A 22,762-nucleotide genomic window follows, 5' to 3' on the forward strand; every position below is an offset into this window, starting at 1 on the left:
TTTGGATTCTCTCAGCTTCCGTGTAGTTGTTCTTCCCTTTCTTATCTTTGTGACACAATCTGTAATTATTTTTATTATTTAGTGCTTGCTTGGGGTTGACCCTTCCCCATCCCTCCCCAGGTTAAAACTTACACTATAGGTTAAGTACAGACCTTGTCTGTTTGGTCTACTGATGGGCTTCTGGCTCCTAGCTCAGTGCCTGGCATTCAGAAGTTAATCAAGACCTGCTGAATGAATCAATGAACAAATGAGTGACACATGAGGCTGCAGAGGCCGTGCTTCCTGGGCCTAATGAGGGCGGATGGCTGTCTCCCTGTACTAAACGGTCCCACGATGTGCCGCTGTATAAGATCGAAGGCTCTTTGCTTTTACAGGTTTCTCTCCCTCCTGCTTTACACTGACTTTATTAACATCTTCCAACCCCTTAATCTTTGCTATAAATTCACAAGAAGCCAGAAAGCCAACCTTCTGAGAATCATATGTAAAAGGAAAAAGAAAACTAAAATGAGGAAGTGAAAAGTCCTCCCACGAGGCAAAACAAATGCAATAAACACATCAGTGGGTCAATATATTTAAATGTATTTTAATAAACATCCGCTAAGTGATCCTGGGACGATTTCCAGATAATACCCTTTACCCCCCAAAAGTTGTCTAATTATTCAAAAAAGTGAAGAGTTCCCCCATGGGGTCCAGCCACAGGAACGCTCCTTTGGCCACCCCAGGTCAACATTTTCCACTAAAGCCGGAGCAATCCAAAGGTCAATTCCACAAACTGGAAGCATCTGAGTGGCTAGACTAAACCTTGAGGTGCCTCCTACCAAAGATTACGGGAGACTGGTATCACCCCCAGAGTTGGTGAAGAACTGAGCAGGAAGCTCACCTGGGAAAAGACAGAAGTGTGTGTGTGTGTGTGTGTGTGTGTGTGTGTATGGCTACACTAGCAAACAGGCTTCCTGCTGGATAGGACTAGCGAAGCACCCCCCAGAATATCAGAGGACTGAGGTCTCAAAGGGGGAAAATACAACAGCAGCTAATGTTTCTAGTGTGTACTAAGCATGTACTCCATTTCTGGCCTGATGCTAAGAACTATAGGTACATTAGTTCCTTTAAGCCTTGTGACAATTCTATGTGTTAAGTACCGTCGTTGTCCCCATTTTTTCAGATAAACAGGTAGAAACAAGTGGAATGACCCATCCAAGTTGACAGAACTAGGAAACACATGAGCTGGATGTGACACCAGACAGTGTATGTGTAAGCAACCCAGGTCCCTGTCACCAAGCAATCTGCTAAACCAGGGAGTCAAATCTGTCGGCCTCCTGGTTTTTGTAAATAAAGTTTTGTTGGAACCCAGTCACAACCGTTCGTTTTCATACTGTCTTTGGCTTTTGTGATACAACAGCAGAGCTGAGTGGTTGTCAGAGACAGTCTGAGCCACAAAACTAAAACAGTTAGTATTTGGCCCTTTACAAAAAAGTTTGCTGACCCCCAGGCTAGACGCTAAACAGCAGTGATTCTCAACTTCTCTACTCATATACTCCTAAGGGCCAAGGAGGCCAGGTACAAGGACTGATGTAGCCAGCAGCTATCCCAAAGTGTCTCCAAGTCTCATTTTTTTCAAAAGGAATTATGCGAGTTTTGTATTCTTGGCCCTACTTACTCAACATAAGATGTTTTAAATAAAAAGCCATAAAGTAACAGTCACCTTCCTGGAAGATGTGCTGTAACAAATCTATAGTGCTGCACACTGCTGGACAGGGCACCCCACACACCCAATGGAGGGGCCCCCATGTGAGCAGCTCATGAGGAGCAACAAACCCAGAACTTCCTGCCGGCACCTTTGACCCACTTCTATCTGGCCAGGGCACCTTGAGAAATTCATTTAAACCCTTCCACTCTTCCTTTCCTACAAAAGGAGGACAATCCTTCTATCTCACAGGCTGTTGGGACAATTATAAGCCAAAGGACACATGAAAGGTTAGGGCCAACAGGAATCCCTGAATCTGAACATAGGTGTCAATCTTCCTTTTCTTTTTTTTTTTCTTTTTGGCTACTAAAACAGATATATCAATAAAAGAAACAGGGTGGCCTTTTAAAAAGATTAAAATAAAAAAACACTTGTCTCTACATCAAAGAATCTCCGAGTTCCCTTACAGAGAACTCCAGCACTTCATCTCCCAGCGGCTTACCACGCCCTTCTGACATTCCATAAGAAAGCTGGGAAAAGGTCAGCAAGCCTGTCTCTGATCATTCCACACTCTCATTTATTTTTCCTTAAGTGAAAAACACCTTAAAATGTTTTTTCATATACTAACATGCTGTAAGCAAGTCAGAAAATATTTACCTTTGCCACCAATTATAAAGGACCGTTAGCGACCTCAACAACCAAAAATCTCTAATTTACAACTAATCCACTTGCACAAATTACATCTTCTACAACAGACCACCTAAAAACTGACTTCCTGTAAATAAACCACTCTGCTGGATTTTTTTTTTTAAATCTAATTAAATCCTTATTTTGCTCTTAACTACAAGAAGCTCCCTTTTCACTATAGTGATAGGGCAGAATTTTTTTATTTTCAAGAGTCAAAGAAATATCCCCTGAGCAGGAGCCCAAATGGGAGCCTAAAGGGGTGCGACCCTCCAAGTCAGTGGCGAGCCACTGCTTGCCCCAGGGAGGGGACCTCCAGTCTGGTTTCCCTGCCTTCCACTGGCCACTTGCTCACTTAACACTGACTTGCTTGTACTCAAGCAGGTCCTAAGCCAGCTCCTGACTCAATCACTGGGTTAAGTCAGGAAGGCAGAATGCAAATAGGTACGAAGTGAAACACACAGGAATATTTGAATCTGCCTGAAAGTGGTCACAGAAGGCATGACTCTCCTAGAGCACCAAGAATCAGACCAGGTGTCATGATCCCCCCCTTCCTTTACTTAGGGTAACAATTCATTTTGAGTTGCAAGTCCTCAGTCCCAGGCACACACCAGGACAACTGGGTACCCTACCCTTACCCTGCCCAGCTTGTAGGCAGAAGTCCCACCAGGAATAATCAATAATATTGAGATTGCCCCCAAACAACAGAGTTTGATTTCTATGCCAAGATTACATGAACTGGCTGCCTATTCTCTCTCCTGTTCCTGTCTTCAGCCTCCTACTTAAAACAAGCAATCGTCAGTCCTTCCTGGCAACAGACTCTCCATCCAGATGAACCTTCCACCCTGGAAGCACCCTCGTCCCACAAAGGACCGTCACCTAGGCTGTCTGTGGCCTTAAGGCAAATCAAATCCCACTTTGCCAGAAAGGCTACCCTAGGAAGAAAACAACGTGGAGGGAAAATGGAAGCGGCATATACAAATTCAATCTCTCCAATCTCCTATTTATTTTATGCAAAGTTTTCCTGGTGCTTATTAATGCCAGCTTTCCCTCCACCATTTAATCTCTGCTTCTATTTCATTCTTAGAGGCCTGTGATTATTCTAATTCAGCATTTGGATGACTTCATTTCCGCTCAAGTACACCCAGGTCAACTTGGATAGAAAAGAAAGAGGAGGAGAAGAAAAATAATCAGCTAAAAGCTATTAAATATCAGCCGTGTGCCTCCTGATTGGTTTTAAAGGCAGTGGTGAGGTTAGCAACAGTCAGAAACTCAACCCTCCTGCTTCTTCCTGCATATTAACATTTTTTTCTGGGTCTCTCACTATTATGGCTTCGAATGTAAATAAAGCACAGATTGGCAGCCCACTTTGAGCTAATTCACAAATACCAAGTCTGAAAATACAGAGCTGTAAAAATTTAAGAGGGCAGTAACTTGACAAATCCGGCCGTTCTACAGAGAGACTATTTCTCTGAGGACAAAAGAAGGGGGAAAAGGAAGAAAAGAGAAAAGCATCCACAACCCATGTAATGGGGTATCCTATTGACAGGGTTGGGGGGCGGGTGGGAATCTCCATATCAATGTTCACTCCACCAAACAACAGAGTTCGATTTCTATGCCAAGTCTAAATGAACTGAGCTTTCTCTTCCACAAGAACCACCCCTTGCACCCACTGGCACAAGCCTGAACCGTGATTCCTGGTACACTTTGAGTTCCCACTGGACTACACTGAGGGAGAGAAAGCTTTCTTTTCTCATGCTAACAACTCCATTGTAAGTGACCTCTTCAGAGGCCTCCAGGAGGACTCTGGGAAGGTGAGCCTTGAAGTACTTCAGGCCCCCTTCACCCTCCCCTACCCAGCACCAGCCTCATTAACTCCTTTGCGCCCAAGGGGCTCCCCTGTCCCCAGGCCTCCCTCCTCTGGAGCTCACAGAAAAAAATTAAGTAAAGCTAAAGTGTACAGGGGAATGCAGTTAAAACAGCAACATTGGAAAGTTTGGGCCTTGTTCCTCTACCTACTATGCAAATGAGCATGGCATTTGATTAGCATAATCTCAAAGTTTTCCCAGCTTGCTACCCAGAAGGCATCCTATTTTTCTATTTGTATATTTTAAAACACTGTTAACAGAGCAATAATAATGTCTGATGCCTTTGCCTAACAACAGCTGGCTATATTTTATACACTAAAAGGGAAATGGGAAGTTTTCCTGGAAACCCACTATCTATTTCAGGAACTCCTTTTTGAAGAAAAAAAAAATAGGAAGATTTAGGAGAAGTGAGGTTAGGGTGTTGACTCTATTTCTAACTCGACAACCTCCACTGGCTGCGGCAGTAATCGGGTCCAGGGAGGCAAAGCCAACAAGGAAAACATGAAGTTGTTCGGCAGCAGGAGGATATCTCAGCAAAGCCCAGGGATCGCGGTCCTCAAGGGCGACGCCAAGTTTGCTAGAGCCACCTGGCCTAGAAGGTGCAGGCAGGTGGATGAGGCAGCATTCTCCTATCTGCTGAAGGGAACTTTTCCCATTTCAGGGGGCAGATAAAGTTCCCTCCTCACTTGACACACTTCCAAAGGAAGGGATTGGGACGAACTAGACAGAACAAATAAGACATGGGGCAGGGCTGTCCTTATTCTGGGCTATCACAGGAAGAAAATATAAGACCAAAAGTAGCCTTTGGCATTCACAGCTGGGGAGGGGAAAATGATCCTTCCTGGTCCTCTGTCCCACTGTAACTGAAGAAGGAGGCTGAGGAACACGCAGACTCTCCAGACTGAGGTCGAGCAGGTGACAGGCAAGCTAACTGTCCATCTCCCAGTCAACCCACCTGCACAAACCACTTCAGAAGTCAAAGGCCTCCTGGGAGCACTGAGGCCCACAAAGGACACACACAACTTTGTTTTCCAGGCCTCGTGTGAGAGAACCACACACAGAGCAGAGCTCCATTTATCTGCAACGCACATTGGGAAGTGCTAAAATTCTACCTTGGGATCACAGTCCACTTTCAGGAGTACGGTAACTTGCTTATTTATTTTCTCACAAATCTCTTGCCTTTCAACTTCAAAGGCTTCCTAATACTTTCATTCTAGGTACTACTCTCCTCACACGCACAATATCAAAAGGACTATCTGAGCATCGGCTGTGGACAGGCCGCCATCACACCTGCACCTAAGACCTGTGGCTGGGAAATCACAGGCACCCACCCTCCCTCAGAGCATGCGCACCCTCCGCCCCCCACTGGGGGAATAAATGAGTCGGTCTCCTATGTTAAAAAGCCAATTCGTTCTTGTTTCCAAGTTTTCTTTTTTCCAAAAGGCTTTCGAGCACCACTTCCCAAAGCTCAAGTTAACTTCCACAGGCCTATCCCCCAACCCAAATCTAACATAGGGGGGTCCAAGGACCCTTCCACCTCTTTTCCCCAAGAACCGAATTCTGAACCACAGCCTTGCAGGCCTTTCTCCTGTTGCCACGAGAAGGGCTGGCCCAGGAAGGGGTTAAAGCCCTCATGTCAACCACAAACTCGGGCACTGGCCCAGAAGGGACATGGGAACCAGGGCAGCCAGTGATAAAGGCCGGATTGTAGCAGCCCACTGAATTGGAAATGACTTGTAGGCCTAATGAAACAGAACTCTGGCAGTAAAACAGAATGAAAGGAATGAGACAATAAAAGGCAGGACAAAGGGTGCAGAGTCGTTTCAGCTTAGCAAAATAAGCTCACTTTGTTGTTGGGGAAAGCCAAAGCCGATTAGGATAAACCAATGACTAAGCATAAGTCTTCCAAACTAATTACACAGTTCGCCATGTGAAGTATAATTGGAAGCCTCCGGACGCGGGCCGCCTGGCTTTCACGGGAGCTCTGTGGAGCGGCAACACCTAGCGGGTCCAGCGCCCAGGCAGCCTGATCATTGCCGGGAGCTGCTGAAAGGTGTGGAACCACTCCATCGGGACGAGGCGGAGGATCCATTAGGTGTAAAGGCCTCTTTCTGATCTCCAAATCCTATAAGTGAGGATGGAAGACACCAGTACTTGGAGGAGGGGCCTGCAGGGGAGAAGCGGCAAACCAGTAGACATGGAGTCTCTCTGATCCAGTGCATTTTAATCACCAAGCTGGGCTCTGTGTGGAGAACAGGCCAATTCATTGCCTGGGTCTGCGTGGGCACATCAGAGCATCGTTTACCTGCCATTTTTTGGAATGGCCTGTATACATCATTCCTGAACGTATGAAATCATGATCACAGATAACATCCACTAAGAACCCAAGGCAGTTAAATAAATTACTGTAGATCAATGTTTTTGACAAATGAATAAAACCTGCTCCCTGTGAGAGGCTGCTTGGTGCCCAAGTGGGAGCCCGGGTTTTATAAACAATGGCAGAGGAAAGGGGGTTGGCTGTATAAAAAAGAGTGACCATCTGGGCCCTACCCAGCACAATGCAGGACAACTCCCCCTTCTCATCGCCTACATAGCAGGCATGCCACCTACCTCCCTTGACACCCCCGAGAAGCTCATTTTAAAACACATTCCAAAACTCAGCACCTAAGCACACGTCACTAAAATTTAGAAACATGAACACACGCTCAAAGCATCTTCATAGTAAAATCTGATCCTCATAGTCCTCAGTTCTGTTGATTTCAATCTAGCACACGAAACAGGGAGATGGAAGTACTCTACGGCAGTTTTTCTGGGTCTTACTCACAGGATGAGGATTCCAGTTTATAAATAGTGGCTTTTTCCAAATAAAGAATCCCTTCACTGTCCCTGTATCATGAAGTCTGAAAATAAATCCTAACATAGTTAAGTCTGTTTTGCTTATTACATGCCATGCTCACCACTGTTGATCATGTATTGTTTTTGTTACCATCTATAGATACGTTGAATTATAACCTATTTATATTTAAACTTTCTGTATTACTGACTTCTCAAGGTTAAAATATCTTAGCAATAACTCAGTCCCGAGGTCAGCAAACTATGGCCCACAGGCCAAACCCAACCCACCATCTGTTTTTTATAAATAAAGTTTTATTGGAAGACAAGCACATCCAACTGATTACTTGATGGCTACAGCTGTTTTCACCCTAGGAGAGCAGGAGTGAAGAGCTGCAACAAGGACCAGAAGGTTTGCTAAGCCAGAACTATTTACTCTCCAGCCCTTTACAATTTTTTTCAGAAGAGGAACTGAGGCCAACGAAGAAATAACCTGTTAACGTGTCATGCAAGGGTCACCCCACTGTCAGGCCCAGTGCGAAGGCCTAGAACACCTCCTACGTGACCCTTCTCCTAGGACACCACCTGAACAGCTCCCCAGGGTGAAGGACAGCCATCTAAGTTAGTACAGTCCTCATGCCAATGGCCACTGCACGACCTCACCTTAAACATAATAAGTAATGACGTCTCCAACCGGAGGGGTAAAATATTCTGGCAGGAAGGTGGGAAACAGCACAAAAGGAAGCCTCCAATTTGAGTTATTTCGAGCTCTCGGTGTGTCATTCTAGACCCACTCCACTCACCAGTAATGACATATTTAAACTCCCTTAGCTCAGCCCCTTGATGCAGTCTTACCCATCTTGACTGCCACCTGAATAAACAGTTGGAGCAGCTGCCACCTCAGGCAGGATGGGAAGAGGAAGAGGAGAGGGGAATGACGATGAGAGACCCTAAAAAATGGCACACCTTGCATGGAGCCTGTGGAGTTCTGGACTTGGAGGAAGAGGAATTTTGGGCTTGCACTGCTTCACCTGGGTGACCTTGCTGAGACTTACTCTGTCCACCCTTGCCAAATGGGCTGGGTGACACCCATGAATACACACAGACCTTGGCCTGCCAAAGGGACGCCACCTTTTCCTCTCCTAAGCCACCTCCCGGCCCTAAGTCTTTCCTGAAGACTGATCAGCAGATGGCACCAGGCACAGAGTTCAGGTTCTGTTGTCAGACATGCCTAGGGACAGGGGGTCTGCACCCAACTCAGGAGGTTATGACCTGAGTCAAAGACAAAAGCCCACCAAGACCCCATTTAACAATCTGCAACCTGAGAATACAACCAGCAGCCTCCCGCAGGAAAAAATTCAACAAGATAATACAAGTGAATGGCCTGGCCCAGAATCTAACACTTAATGAGCACTCATTATCAATAATAAAATTGCACCTCACTAATTTGCAGTTGGTTTGAAGGTGGCCCAAAACAACTTCACATGTGCATGTGTGCCCGTGTTCACGCACGAATGTGAGTACACTGCAGGTGAGGGCCCACACAAGGGGCTTCCTTCACCCAGAATATAAACTGCCAAGAGGAAGAGTCCGTTTCTCAATTTATCTGTTACCTCTCTTCTCCGCTGCTGGATTTACTAGTGGCCCTTAAGGCCTAGCAGCAGACTCTCCGTACTTTGATCATCCTGGATTCAAATGAATTACACCAGAATCCTGAGAGTTGGTGAGCCCTGCCCAAGGGGCCAGAGATGCAATATTAGCCACCAGCAAAGGAGAAATGAGCTCTTCTGAAGACAGACTCAGATAATGCACAGAGCATATGTACAAAACAAGCTACTAACATGTGAGCGGAGACTGTTATGATTCTGGTACATTCAAAAGCCTCCTTAGTCCTTTAATGAAACACTTGATAAGTTTCTACATCCTGCCGGAATCCACAAACCTTAGTGCAAAATTAACTGGGCGGCGGCGTCAGACCCAGAGAGTGCTATGCCAGGGAAGATGGTCTGTGACTGCTTCCCAGACAAAAGAACAACTGTTCTCAGTGCAGCGATGGAAGCTGCCATGGGCATGGCCACGGCCTGCAGAGCACCCCCACTGCTGGCATCCTGAATCACAATTATAAGTGTTAATGAAAAACAACAGAAAGAGAGAAAGGGAGAAAGGAAGAGAATAAAGTGAGGAAGAAACTGGGCATCAGGGACGTGCAGAGATGTACCGGGTGCTGGCAAGTACGAGCCTGTCTGGAACACTCTAAACACCCATCTGGGCAACGGCAACTTCCCTGACACCTGCAGGCCCATGAGATTCCAAGGCAGGTTATAGCTCGACAAAGAAATCCCACCTCGTGTTTGCAAACACTACCCCTGGACTTGTTTTAAAGGCAGCAAAAAGGGCTCATCCTCCAGAGCTTTCCATCATGCAAAATGGACCTGTCTCATTTAATTACTTCCAATTCCTCTCCATCGGCAGGGTGGGGCCAAGTGATGAACAAAACCCCTTTGGTGCTTTAAATCAGTCTTGGGGAGAGAAGCACCGTAACATGCATGATCACCAACACCCTTAGCTATTCCTAGAACCAGCCAGAATGAGTCAGCCCCCAACTAGCAATTCCAGAAGGGGTGTAGGGAGGACCTCTTTCGAAACCCTCCTGGATGGCCGATTCAGTGCCATTTCAAATACACGTCTGGGCTGGAAGGAGCTGGTTCTCCTTGTTGCTTGGTCTCCATGCAGAAGTTGATTAACAACGGAGACAGGAAAATCTCCATTTCGAGGTTAACCAAAGGTCATGGCCCTCATCTGGGAATGGAGTCATAGCTGCCCATTGCCTTGGGCAAACAAATAAAAAGCACAGAACCTTCAGGCTGGCCAGTGGGCGACAGTGTCCATGTCCTACCCGTGGTAAGTATAACAGTCACCGTGGGAGTAAATGAGCCACAGGGGTTATAATACCGCCATGTCCTCTCAGAATGCCACAGCAGCTCTGCCAGGCCAGCCCTTTTAGAGAGAAGAGGCAGACTTGTTCAGGAGATGGTCACACACCTGGCCTCCCACAACGATGCCCACAGTGACTCAGAGTTGCAGGAAGCAGAAGGCCAGCTCAGTTACTCACCTGCCAGTCTCCTTGGCCCTGACATTTCCACAGAAGCCAGAGAAGGGAGACTACAAAAGAGACCCCTGGGGCAACAAGGCCATCTGAGGAACTCATTCACTGCCTCCCCCAGCCAACTAGCGAGAGGCATGAGAACAACACCCTTGGGTGCTCATCCTGTCTGTCTGCTACTCCATCTGTCGCATGTGCTCCTTCCCACTCTGTTTCCTAGCTGACTGGGGGAAACTGACCCCGGCCTGCACCAGCAGCAAAGCTCAGGCCATCATTTTGCTGCTGTCTCACAGACACGCAGGTCAGAGAATGCTGACAGGTACGGACTGGCACCTCTTCCAAGTCTCCTTGGGCATTTAACAGGGAGAATGCTGCTGCCAAGTGCCCCAGGGAGCAGCATCTCTCAACACCTTTGCCAGAAACGCACAGAAGGAGGAAGCCCCTGCTCTGTGAGTCACAGCCCCGCCTCTCTCCCCAATCCAGGCCCCACGTGGGCAGCAAATGCCTGTAAAGCCACATTGAAAGGCCACTCTGTCTGCTCCTTCTGGCATGTGAGGCTCTGTGCTGACCACAAGCAGACTCTTCCATTGCGGCTCCTGCAGAATTTCACTTAAATCATGATGGCCAAATTCAAGGACGACAGTCTTCAGGACATAGCTGTGGCAGAGGCAGGGGCCACAGCGGCCTCTCCTAAGGACCGGTTAGGCTACCTCTGGCCTGTAATATCCAACCCCATGCAGTGCTTACCTTGCCAAACTGCTCAAAATATTGCTTTACATCTTCCACTACTGTGTTCGCAGATAATCCGCCTACAAATATTTTCTTTGTTCTTGTGACCATCTGCAAGAAATGACAAGAGGAGAGCACAAGTTAATAACCAGGTTATCCGAAGTAGCGTTCAATAAGATGCTGAAGCAAGCCACACTCCACATTTATCCAGGAAGACAATTTTAAATCTGTGCAAGCTTCATGGTCCAGGCCACTGGATGTCTAAGGATGCTGGAGTCTGTCTCTCTGTGTATCTTAGGCATTCAGTCTATCACCTAGAAGCCTGAGCTTGCCACAGGCTGAGGGGACTTCAGGACTTCAGTGGCCATAAGCCAGTTTCATTCTGATATGACCAGGATACAGAGAACAATCCTATCTCAAGCTACTTCAAACTTCAGAAAAACAGGCAAAGCAGAGCTACATGCATAAAAACTGCTGCCCAGAAATATTCCCAAAATCTTATTAATAAGAATTGCACACATAATTCAAAACTAAGTGTGGGCTCCCTGGCCTCCACTGTCCTGATGCTGTGTCGGCAAACAGAACGCCACACACCCAGGGACCACCCTGAAAGCTCTGTCCTATACTCCTTCCCCTCCAGGTTTTGTGTAATTCATCTTGACTCAAAACCCACTAATCCCCAGGTTTCCACATCTTTCTGGATACAGGTCCTTTCCCCTGGAATTCCTCTCTACTCCTAAGTTCCCTGTGGCAAGTTATAACCATTCTCCAAGGTCCCACAACCTTCTCCAAAATTCAAAATATCTGCTTGGGGTCCCAGCAAGGAGCTATTGCTCCCTCTTCTGAAGTCCTCTAAGGCTGGATCCATCTCCTTATCACGGCACTCACTACTCGCCACCCAGGTTCCTCCTGTCTGCGATGCAAAGCACAGGGTCAGGCACAATAGAGTCCGTGCTGAATGCTTAGTGTGTGCGAAAATGAACACATATGGCCGCGTGTGGGGATCCCATCAGTTTCAAATGCTCAGAGTAAGGACCAAGAGTCTTACATGTAGTGTCCAAAAATTAAGGAAATAAGCATCTTTCTCTGAAGGCTGAATTTAGGCTGTGTGTGTTGGCTTTGATTTTGTTTTAACATCAAAATAAAAAACTGAAAATTTTAGTGGGTGCAGGGTTCCACCAGTTGGGGTGACTAATAATAATTTTTAAAATGCCATCTGTATCTGTCACAACTGGATGCAAGATGCAGAGCCCCTGGCTGCCTGGACTGGTCATCACCGAGACTCCTGGCAAGTTAGCCACGTGAATGAGATGAACTAACCCACCTCCAACGGGAGATCATCTGAGTGACACCCCTGAATTGCAGGAGTATAACAGATACTGGAAATACAACATCAGTGTCTAACTCTGGGTGTGGCCCTGGATGGGACTCATCTCCTTAGGTCTATTTTCTCCTCTGCTCCATGAAGTGCTGGATCAGAACCCCAAATCTCCCCATTGCAGAACTCTCATGAATCTATGATGACCCGAGGGATAGAGGTTCCCAGACTTCCGGGAGCTCAGGTTTCGGTTTAGTGGTTCCCAGGATGTACATATGTTAATACAGCCCAAATTGGAACAGCTGGGAAATGGACTTTCTGCACAGTTTCAGGACGTTGTCCTAGCGACCGCATACTGTCAGTCAGTCACCTTCCTCCTAGGAATACCATGCAGTGGCTCGTCCAAGCATCTAAAGCTGTGATTTATTGTCTTCCATCTCTTTTCAGATGACTGGGGGACTTGATGAGATAATATGTGTGAGGACTTTCTACAAATATCCCGCCAGTGTCCACACTTCCCAAGTTCCAAGGTCCTCTCATTAGCAGGTGGGCAGCCCACTCTTGCTCCTTCTTGTCCATCTCCATTCCCATCCATCCCCTCGTCTCCCCGGCAGATCAAGGTCGCCTTAATGGTAAAGCTCCATCAGGCCCTCTCCAGATTTAACTCTCTCCCTACACTCATTAATAATCAAATTTTAGTGAACCTAACTTTCCTAATGTATTCACTCCACAGACACATTAAGTGCTAGGCACTGGAGCTTACGTTCTAATAGAACATAGAATTCAATCCACTATCAAATGTAGATATAATAATTAGCCTACCACACAAGATGCCCATTAGGGCTAAATTAAATAACATATGCCAAAGAGGCTAATAGGGCACAGTATAGATGATAAATAAATGGTCACTGTAACTAAATCCAATGTCAGTTACTAAATTCACCCTCTAAGCTCAGAAAAAATGTGCAGCAGGAAGATGTATAATACAAATGGCTTTGAAAAATCAACTCTTATGGCCCCATTATCTTCCCCTAGAATTTCAAAAACACCTCCCTCCATCTGTATGGTTTTCGATGCGCAGAGACTCCTAACAGATTAATTTTAGAATTTTTATTTAGTTTTTTCACCCTAGCCAAGTAACTATCCATAAAGAAACACTAACATGACCTACAAACATGTGCTGCAGAACTCAACCTAAGAAACTCTGTAGAGGCATTCTACAAAAGGAGGCCTGAGGTCTCCCTCCTGCATTGTTCAGAGCCAGGCAGGTCGACTATGGCAGCCCTATCTATCTTCAAACATTCGCATGGACCCCAGAGAACGAAATGACCCCCTGTGTCTTCATTCCAAATTACAGGAGTCAACCTAATGCTCGTTCCCCGGGAACTGGTTAAGAGAAAAGGCCTCTGCACACACCCTCCACTGTCGCCTTGCAGCCATAAACATGCCAAGACAGAACCCGCTACATGGAGGCAGACACCCAGCTATGAATCTACACAGGCCCCAAAAAAGCCTTTAAAATACTTTAAAAAAAAAGAAGAAGAAGAAGAATGAGAAATTCCAGGCCCCAGACAATGCACCTAAGTGTCTGAATTAGTAAAACATCCTCTCCGGGAACCAGCTCAGATACAGTGATGGATCCCACTCCCCAGCAACACTAAGGGAAACTGGTTTAATCAAAAGCTTCCAAATGTGAAAAGGCCAGGGGAGATGCGCAACACTCGGTTAGCTGCTCACCGATGTCTCAGCTTCAAGAGATGGGAGCACAGCTGGGGGGCCAGTGAGCTGTGCACAGTGACCTCTCTCCTGCCAAGGCCACATGGGGGGTGGGAGGTGAGGGTCATCGACTCTGGGAATCCTGACACCATTACTGCCAAATGGACTGTGGACAGCTCTGTGATCAGCATTCTGGAGCCAGAGGACCCTAGAATCACGTTCGTCTCTTCATTTTCCTTCCATGGCAAGGTTGGTGTGTGCAGGGGCGGGGGGAGCACACCCCTTGAGTCCTGGCTTCTGTTTACCAGGAACTGTCCAGTAGCCCCCTGAACTTTAACCTTCTCCTGACCTTAGAAACAGTGAGCAGGACAAGGGAACATTGATCCCCTGGCTCTATAGTCCTTTGAGTTATAAAAGAAAAAAAAAAGAAAAAGAAAAAAAAAACCTCTACACCCAACGGAAGGGGCCACCTCTGTTTCCTTTCACCACGCCTTTCAGTAACTGATTCCTAACCTTCAGCCTTGACACCAGTGTAGCACTTAACCCCTCGGGGTACAGGAACACCAGCCACTGCACACCAAAATGCTGAGACAGTGGCACTTGGCTCCCCATAGGGCACCAAGATGAACCCACCCAGGGGTTCTAGAGTGCTCAGTCCAATGCCCACTAAGAAAGTGATCTTAAGTAGCCTTTTCCTGGGGGGGTTTGGGTGGCCAGGTTTCAGGAAACCCTTTGGTACAGGAGTGCTTTCTACCATTGGAGACACTCCCTACCTCCCCAAGATCTGTGCATCCCTTGGGCTACAGCTTCCCCAAGAGACCCCTCCCTTTAAGGTTTAGGGTGTCACTCTGGAAAGCGAGGTGTGTGTGTGTGTGTGTGTGTGCGCGCGCATGTGTGTGTGCCCGCACGCTCTTGCCAGTTTGCACGCAGGCACGTAGGGAGTGGTCAAGCTCTCACAAATCCCCACTGCAAAGTTTTACATCTAGACCCATAATTTAACTAAACACCACTGCTCTCCACACGCCCCTTGGCTCCACAAAGAAAGCCCCAGCAGCCATGCCAGTTTGGAAAATTGCTGTTTACATGTAAGTACTGGCCAGAGCCAGCTGCTAACTACCACGGCAAAGAACCCCACCTTCTTGCCTCTAGCTGAGAGAGGGCCTGTTGGGTTTTCTTTTTAAGTATTAAAAATTCTCTTAAAAAAAAATATGCTTCCAGCTGAACTGATCATTCAGAATGGGGCCACTCCTTTGTATTTTTATGAAATATGATAAAGCAAATGGTGTTTGTGTGTGAGTGTATGCACGCGTGTGTGAACACACAGGCATGTGCCGAAAGCAGAGAGGGTAAGGGGAGGTTAGTAAAAAGAAATCACTTAATTTTTTGCAGTACTGGGAATTGAACCCGTGGATACTTTGCCACTAAGCTTCGCCCCCCACCCCCCACCCCGCCCTTTTTATTTTGAGACAGGGTCTTGCTAAATTGTCCAGGCTGGCCTCAAATCTGTGAGTAGCTGGGATTACAGGCACACCCCACTTGCAGCAGACAGAGAAACTTTCAAGAAGAGATGAAGGAGAAAACAGCTATGGCAAAACTGGCCCAAAGATATCAGTAAACACAGAAGAAAAAACAATATCAGACAAATAAAAAAAAATTTTCTTAATCCTGACCAATGAAGGGAAAGGCAAGAAATGGCTTGATGGGGAGGGGAGAGGCCAGAGAAATCAAATCAGCTCCTTCTATTATCATATCCCTGAAAAGAGTTCAAAGTCCCCTTGGTGTAAACTATGAGCCATCTTTACTGCCAAGAGCACAGGCTCATTTTCCAACGCTCTTTCACCTATGGGGACCCAACGTAGATAAAGCAGAGGGAAAAGGATACAGAGAGGGCTAGTGTGGGATGGGATCTTGCAAACTTTCTAGGCCACCAACCCTGATCATGCAGATGAAAGAATCGAGTCCCAGGAAGAAGAATTGATGCGTAGTTAAAGGCAAGATGGGTGGTTAGGAGGACCACTTCCCTGGGGCCCAGACAAGGGCTCTGTCCACCACCCCATACTGTCAAGTGACCATGGAGAACAAAGATGCTCACTAAATTCACAGTGAGGAATGAAACCCCTGCTACCCCCCAGCATGACAGTTCTCCCCCACTGCACCTGAAGATCAAGCCCAGTCTCTATATGGCAAAGATGCTGACTGAGGTCTCGAACTGCAGGTCCCAGTCTCCAGGGTGTTCCTCCAAGGGACATACCCTCTACAATTCCTATTTCTTCTGGGATTTTTTTTTTCTTTCTTACCTTACCCTTCCACAAAATTACCACTCTCGCCACCGCTGCCGCCACCACCCTTCATGCCACCATCAGGATTACTGTCACCATGACATGGGAATCCAAGGGTAGAACTCACTTAGCAAGCAAAACTAGAGCTTGGGGCAGGAATTTGGAATCTTCTCCCAAATGTTTCTTGAGACATATGTGAAAAAGAGACTAGGATGGATTGAAGGGCATCCCCCCACAAATTCACATCCACCCTGAACTTCAAAATGTGGCCTTCTTTGGGAAGAAGGTTTTTTCAGATGTAACTAGTTAAGAACCTTGTTAAGAAATCCTCTTGGATGTAGGGTGAGTCCTAAATCCAAAAACTGGTGTTCTGCTAAGAGGAGGACAGGACATACAGACAGAGGAAGAACGAGGTCATGTGAAGACACAGAAAGACCAGAGGGACACTTCTAGAAAATAGATCACCAAGGACTGCCAGCAACTACCAGAAGCTTGGAGAGGCCTGGAACCTATTCTCCCCCAAGAGGAGCCAGCCCTGCCCCAACTTCCAGGCTCCAGATCTGTGAGGGTACATTTCTGCTGCTTACCCCACCTGTGTATGCTCATGCATCCCAGCAGCCCCAGGGAAGACCTGCACAGGAGAGGCTCTGGGGAACCACAGCCTCGGCCGCTCCTCTCCATGTGAGGTTTCATCTGGAAGCTCTGTGTGGGGAGGGGCTGGGGGAATATGTTACTCCCACACGTGTGACAACTGGAATCTGTCCTGCCAAGGCAGGCAGGTGGCACCCATCACCTGTGTCCCCACTGCAGGGGGGGATGCAGGGAGTCTGCCTCTGCCTTCTTGGAGGTGGGGGAGTAAAGAGAACAAGAACCTTAAGTAGAAGCCGCCCAAATGCTGCACAAGGACCTCAGGCCCTGAGACAGAACCCAAGATAAAGAAGGGCCGGGGTTTACACAGGGCAGTTTCCTGCCAGATAAAATCAAAGAGGAGAAAGGTCCTGTTCTCCAGGGAACGGCTTTCCTGCTTCTCTTTCTATGCTTTGAATTCTCCTCCCTCACTGCAGGCCCTCTGTGGGCCAGGCCCGGGCTCTGCCCCTCCAACCAATTCCTTTCGGTCATCCACACACCCCAGCTGCATCTTGCGCCTGGAAACGGACGCTCAGGGATTCTAAGTATCCCAAGTCAACAGTGCTGCACAAACAAGATGGAGGTGAAGACCACCCTTTCTGGTCACTGAAGTCCCTGGTACCTTCATTGGCAATGACATCGACTTCTTTCTTCCCAGCAGAAAAAAATCACAACTGGGGAAAGAGAAGAACTGAGGCCACCATGAGGAAGAACTCGTGTGACTGTGCCCTTTTCAATTTTAAGGCAAAGGTGCCAAAATGACAAGTCAGATTTCACTGGTGGAAATGTAAAATGGTTTGGCTGCTTTGAAAGCAGTCTGCAGCTCCTCAAAGTATCCAACACAGAGCCACCGGAGGACTAACAGTTCTGCTTCCTGGTATACACACAAGAGAAACGAAAACTCTTCCATCCTAAAACGTTTAGTTTACACAAATGTCCACGGGCAGCACTGTTCATAACAACCCCAAAGCAGAACAACCCTAATGTCCCTCAAGGGAGGAATGGATAAACAAAATGTGGTACATCCATGACAGGACGGCATTCAATCATAAAGAGGAAGTGCTGTCAGATCCAGCGACACAGATGAACCTTAAAAACTTCATGCTAAATCAAAGAAGTCAGTCACCAAAGACATCACAGGATTCCATTCATGCAAAAGTCCAAAATAGCGAAATCTATACAAACTGAAGTAGACAGTGATTACCTGGGGTTAGGGGAGAGGAGGAGGTAACGGCCAAATGGTACAAGGGTTTTTATTTTTCTTGGGGGGTTTGGTGGGGTTTTTTTACCCCCCCCCCCTTTTCCCGGGACTAGGGATTGAACCCAGGGATGCTCTTACCACTGAGCTACATCACCAGTCCTTTCTAATTTTTTTACTTTGTGACAGGCTCTCACAGTTGAGGCTGGCCTCAAACTTGTGATCTTCCTGCCTCAGCCTCCCGAGTTGCTGGGACAACAGAGTGCACCACGGCTCAGGCTGGGATTTTGTTTTGTTTTGTTTTTTAAGATGGTGAAAATAATCTAAATTGACTATGGGAATGAGCGTACCTATCTGTGAATAGACTAAAAACCACTCAGATGTACACTTAACTGTACAACTGTATGGTGTATGAATTGTCTCAATAAAGCTGTCAAAAAAGGTGGGGGGGGGGCGGGTGCTGGGGTTGTGGTTCAGTGGTAGAGCACTTGCCTCACACATGTGAGGCACTGGGTTCGATCCTCAGCACCACATAAAAATAAACAAAGGAAAGACATTGTATCCATGTATAACTAAAAAATATTTTTTAAAAAGGTGGGGGGCAGAGACCCTGAAGCCAAGAATCTGACCATTAAAAGGGCTTGAAATCCACTCCAGTGTCCAAGAAAATGTGCCCTATTGCTTCATCTTCATCTAAGTCCATGTGCCTCGATTCACCCACAGGTGACCACTGGGAAAAGGTGTAACAATACATTCTATTGCCAACTGCAGAAATTAATTTAACTTCAGAGGAAACTAATTACAAATATAACTCCAAATGCTTCTCCAACTTCTCCTTCCCCATCTATAGTTATTAGCCAGAGAGCGCTAGGGTTCAAGCTACAATTTGGCATTCCTTCTAAATAGCTTTAAAATTGAAAGGAAAAAAACAGCCTTCATCTATATGGGGCTGGAATATAAATTTACACACAATTATACGACATAGTCAGGTTACAACATTACCTCTGATTAAAACAACAGTAACTCACCGGCGGGAGGACACGCTCTCTCCTAATGAACCCATCAGGATGCGTCAGCAGGGAGCTCCCGCTCCTCACCCTCATCCCAGAGCCCTCTCTGCCTGGCTCCCTCCCAGACTCATTTAAAAAATACTACTTCCTTTTACCCTTGGGGGGAAAATTGCAGCCGCAGGGGTGACCTGTCCACAGATTGTATCAGAGACTAATATCCTAGACAGTAGCAGTGAATCTTATTGGGGCCTGGGGGAAGGAAGAGAGAAAGGTACAGAGATGTGTGCTGCTTTGGAAAGCACAGGAAATTAAGGAGCATGATCCATGCATCAACTGATGCTGAGCGAGGCGGCTGGCCAGCGGCCATCCCAGCCACGGGCACCAGGCTGCTCTGCAGAGGTAGGTAGTTTCCTCCCCCCCACTCCTTCCTTCCCAGAACACCCCTCTCCCGTCACCCAAAGCTCACCACTCAGTGAGCCAGACTCAAAACAGGGAAGGCCCCAGCAACTTTCTCCAGTGTGCGAATGATTGCCAATACATCGATGCAGGTGAAACCCATCATCTTCTGCAGCAGCGAGATTAAGCAAAATTAAATAAGTACGCTTTATTGTTGCTGAACCTTCAAGGAGGCCCGCATTTCTGCTTACCAAAGGGGCGCCACCAAAGCCCCAGAAAGGGACAGGCAGCCAAAGCTGATTCTTCACAAACCTCAGAAAAAGGAGGAAAAGAGTGGGCCAGACAGGGTGGCGGGAGGGCAGGAACTCAGTCCTGGCACCTGTGCCTGTCACTCTGGGAGTGGGAGCCCAAGGCGCCCACCCAGGGTGGAATTCTGAAGATGTGTAGGATGACTCACAGGGAAAGGCAAAGCCCTAGAAATGGAGACACAGATGGTCTCAGGGCCAGTGTCTACAGCACAGGCCCAAGGTGATGCAGCTTAAAGAGTCCAAATAAAACACAACAACCATAAAGAGCTTAAAATATCTTCTATCAGTCTACAAGTGTGTGCATTGTCAAGCACTCTGTGTGTGCTGGGGCAAGCTAAATAACTAACCCTGGTTTGTCACATAGACTGGGTCAAGTTTCTTAACAGCTCTGGGCCTCATATCCCCTTCTTCTATAAAATGAGTATAAGACCCGGTGTCAGTAATACCCCAAGACAGGCAGTGTCACACTGTAACTGGGAACACCCACAATCTCCCCCTCCTACAGCATAGGCACCAAGGAAAACCCTGCCAGCTGTGTCCATGTGTGCTCCCAGGCCGCAGCCCCCCTAGTGTCTACTTCCAGGCTGAATAATGCCTAAGGCTCCCCACACTGGAGGCCAGGCCACATACAGGTGGCGGGACTTGTGAACACACACCTTCTGTGAGACTGTAGAGCACCCTTCCTGCCTCCCGGGGGGGCTCTTTTCTTAAAATGCTGAAGGTTACCTGGGTGGCCAGTAGTAAGAAGGTTTCTACACAGAAGTTGCGTTTCAAACTTCCTTGCAACCAGAAGGAAATCCTAATCCTTGCCTACCATCTTGAAGGGCACCATATCCTCTCCACGACCTTCAGGAAACACCCAGGGAGGGCTGAGGAGCCATGTTAGGAAGAAGCCAAGTCAGACCTGTTAGTCATGGGGTCAGGACTGCAGACCCTCAGATACAAGTTCAGGAAAAACAGGTTTTAGGACCTATCACTGAATTTTGAGTAAGACTGCCCACGAGAGGATGTGTAGAACACGTTCCCCCAGCAGCTTGGGAGCCACCTGCAAGAATGTGGCCTGTCTCGTCACCAGTACTCTGACCTGCTCTTCTTCAGACAGACAGAGAACAAACACTTCGCTGGTAGGTTTTAAAGCCATGGCATCCCATCCCCCAAACCCTCCAGTTGATTTTGTGAAAAGAACAAATGGCAGCCTTAACCCTTAGCCTTGATTACCGTCATTACCATATTTTAGATGTACATGGCAATCAGTTCCTGATGAGCGAGCTGTACCCACCTCATCCACAGTGCTGAGCCAGGCTGCTGCCACCGACACTCCTGGAGTGTGGCTGTTCAGCCCTGGCTGCACATCAGCATCACCCTGAGAACCCTGAACCAACCACCGATGCCGGGGCCCCGATCTCAAGGACTCCCATTTCAATGGATCCACAGTAAGGCCCGCACATCGGTCTTTTTAACACTCTCCAGAAGATTCTAACATACAGTCAGGGATCTGCAAGGAGCTGCCTCTGTCTTCCTAGGGGAGGAAAGGTGAGGATGGATGCCTCAGCAAAGGCCTGGCTTTCTCCCACCACTACCTTCACTGAGCATGAAGGGAGAAAGACCATGGATGAATGGAAGGGACTGGGGTGTGCGCCAGGGAGAGCTGGGCGAGAGTCCCAGCTCAGCCTCCTCCCTAGCCGTGCAGTCTGAGATGAGCCACGTGGAGAGTGGGGGCGATAATGCCTATGCAGTAAGCACCACCAGAGAATAGTATGTGAAAGCCCGTGGCCCAGCAGGTGCTCCAAAAACGTTCGTGGAATCCTGGGAGAGCAAGAGTGTAGCCCAGGAGAGTAAGGTGAACGGCAGAAGAGCGTCGCTGGTGGACAGCCATAACCACTCTCTCATTCTCCCGTCCAACACGGTCTCAGTACTACTATGTGCCAAGTACTCTGTTCAACTCAGTGGACATAAAGACCATGAGATCCCGTCTCTGCCTTAGAGGTGCTTACAGCCAAGGAAGGGGCTGCACATTGAGGTACAGGACTGGGCATGCCCTGCAGCCTAGAGGTCAGCAGGGGAGAGCTGGGAAGGAAAGGGGAGAAGAAGAAGAGCCTCCCCAGCAAAGGCTACAGCATCTCTCGTATCCAGCAGAAAGGCTGCTGGCAGCGGCCAGTGCATGGAATGTGAGAAGTAGGCAGGTGGACAGGGAAGACCTGCCGGCCAAGCTAGGGAGGCAGAACTTCCACGGGGGGTTTAAACAGGGGGAGTGATTTCACAATCTGGTTGTTAAGGAGAAAAGCCCCATTCCCCGGCCGGAGGGGGAAACCTGAGTCATTATTAATGTTTAGATGTTGGCAAAAAGATTTGGACAAAAGAAAGGAATGAAATCAGAAGGAAGGGACTGGATACCATCCCAATGACCAGCCTGTGGCTTGGGGTCAGTTTCCCACACACAGATCTCTTCCAGCTCTGCCATTCTACTGTTCTAGAAATGTCCCCAGGGGTGGGAGGGAAGCAGGGGGCAAAAGGAGAGATAAGCACACTGTACCCTTGGCTCATTGGCCTCTGAAACTCAACCATCTGTTAAGTCATAAATAAGTCTATCAACCTCCCCAGGACGTGCTTATGTGGTTCCCCCTCCCTCCACAGTAACTTCCTTTGGGGAAAAAGGGGGAACCCAAAGAGGTGTTTATAAGTAGAGAGAGAAACCAAAAGAGTCATGAGCAAGAAATTCACCCCTCAAAGATGGAAGGTGATTTTCCTACACCCAAGAGGGTCCTAGAGGCTGGAAAGAACACCAGATTCAGAGATTTAGGACATGGCAGGGCTGTGCCAACCCCATGGGCAGGCCAAGTGGTAGAATAAAAAAAAGAGGAGAAATTGGGGGCAGGGGTGCTTCTGTCATGCATTTACTGGGTGGCCATGGCTGAACTTCCGCTTCTTCCTCTACAAACCAGCCTTAAGAGAGTCAGCTCACGAAACACACTTCACCTAGGGCTGCAATGGCAGGTACACCAGAAGTTCC

The 22,762-nt window shown here is 47.7% G+C and overlaps 1 protein-coding gene across 1 annotated transcript in view; it reads right to left on the bottom strand.

The window, feature by feature from the left end:
- Msi2 (musashi RNA binding protein 2) overlaps positions 1-22,762 on the bottom strand; it is a 371,527-nt gene that overhangs the window by 231,000 nt on the left and 117,765 nt on the right. Inside the window, exon 5 of the mRNA XM_048788477.1 lies at positions 10,919-11,011. Coding sequence (XP_048644434.1) covers positions 10,919-11,011 — 93 coding nt within the window. The remainder of the gene's footprint in view (positions 1-10,918; positions 11,012-22,762) is intronic.

Source organism: Marmota marmota, unplaced genomic scaffold (genome assembly GCF_001458135.2).
Source record: "Marmota marmota marmota unplaced genomic scaffold, marMar, whole genome shotgun sequence".
Classification (NCBI taxonomy): Eukaryota; Metazoa; Chordata; class Mammalia; order Rodentia; family Sciuridae; genus Marmota; species Marmota marmota.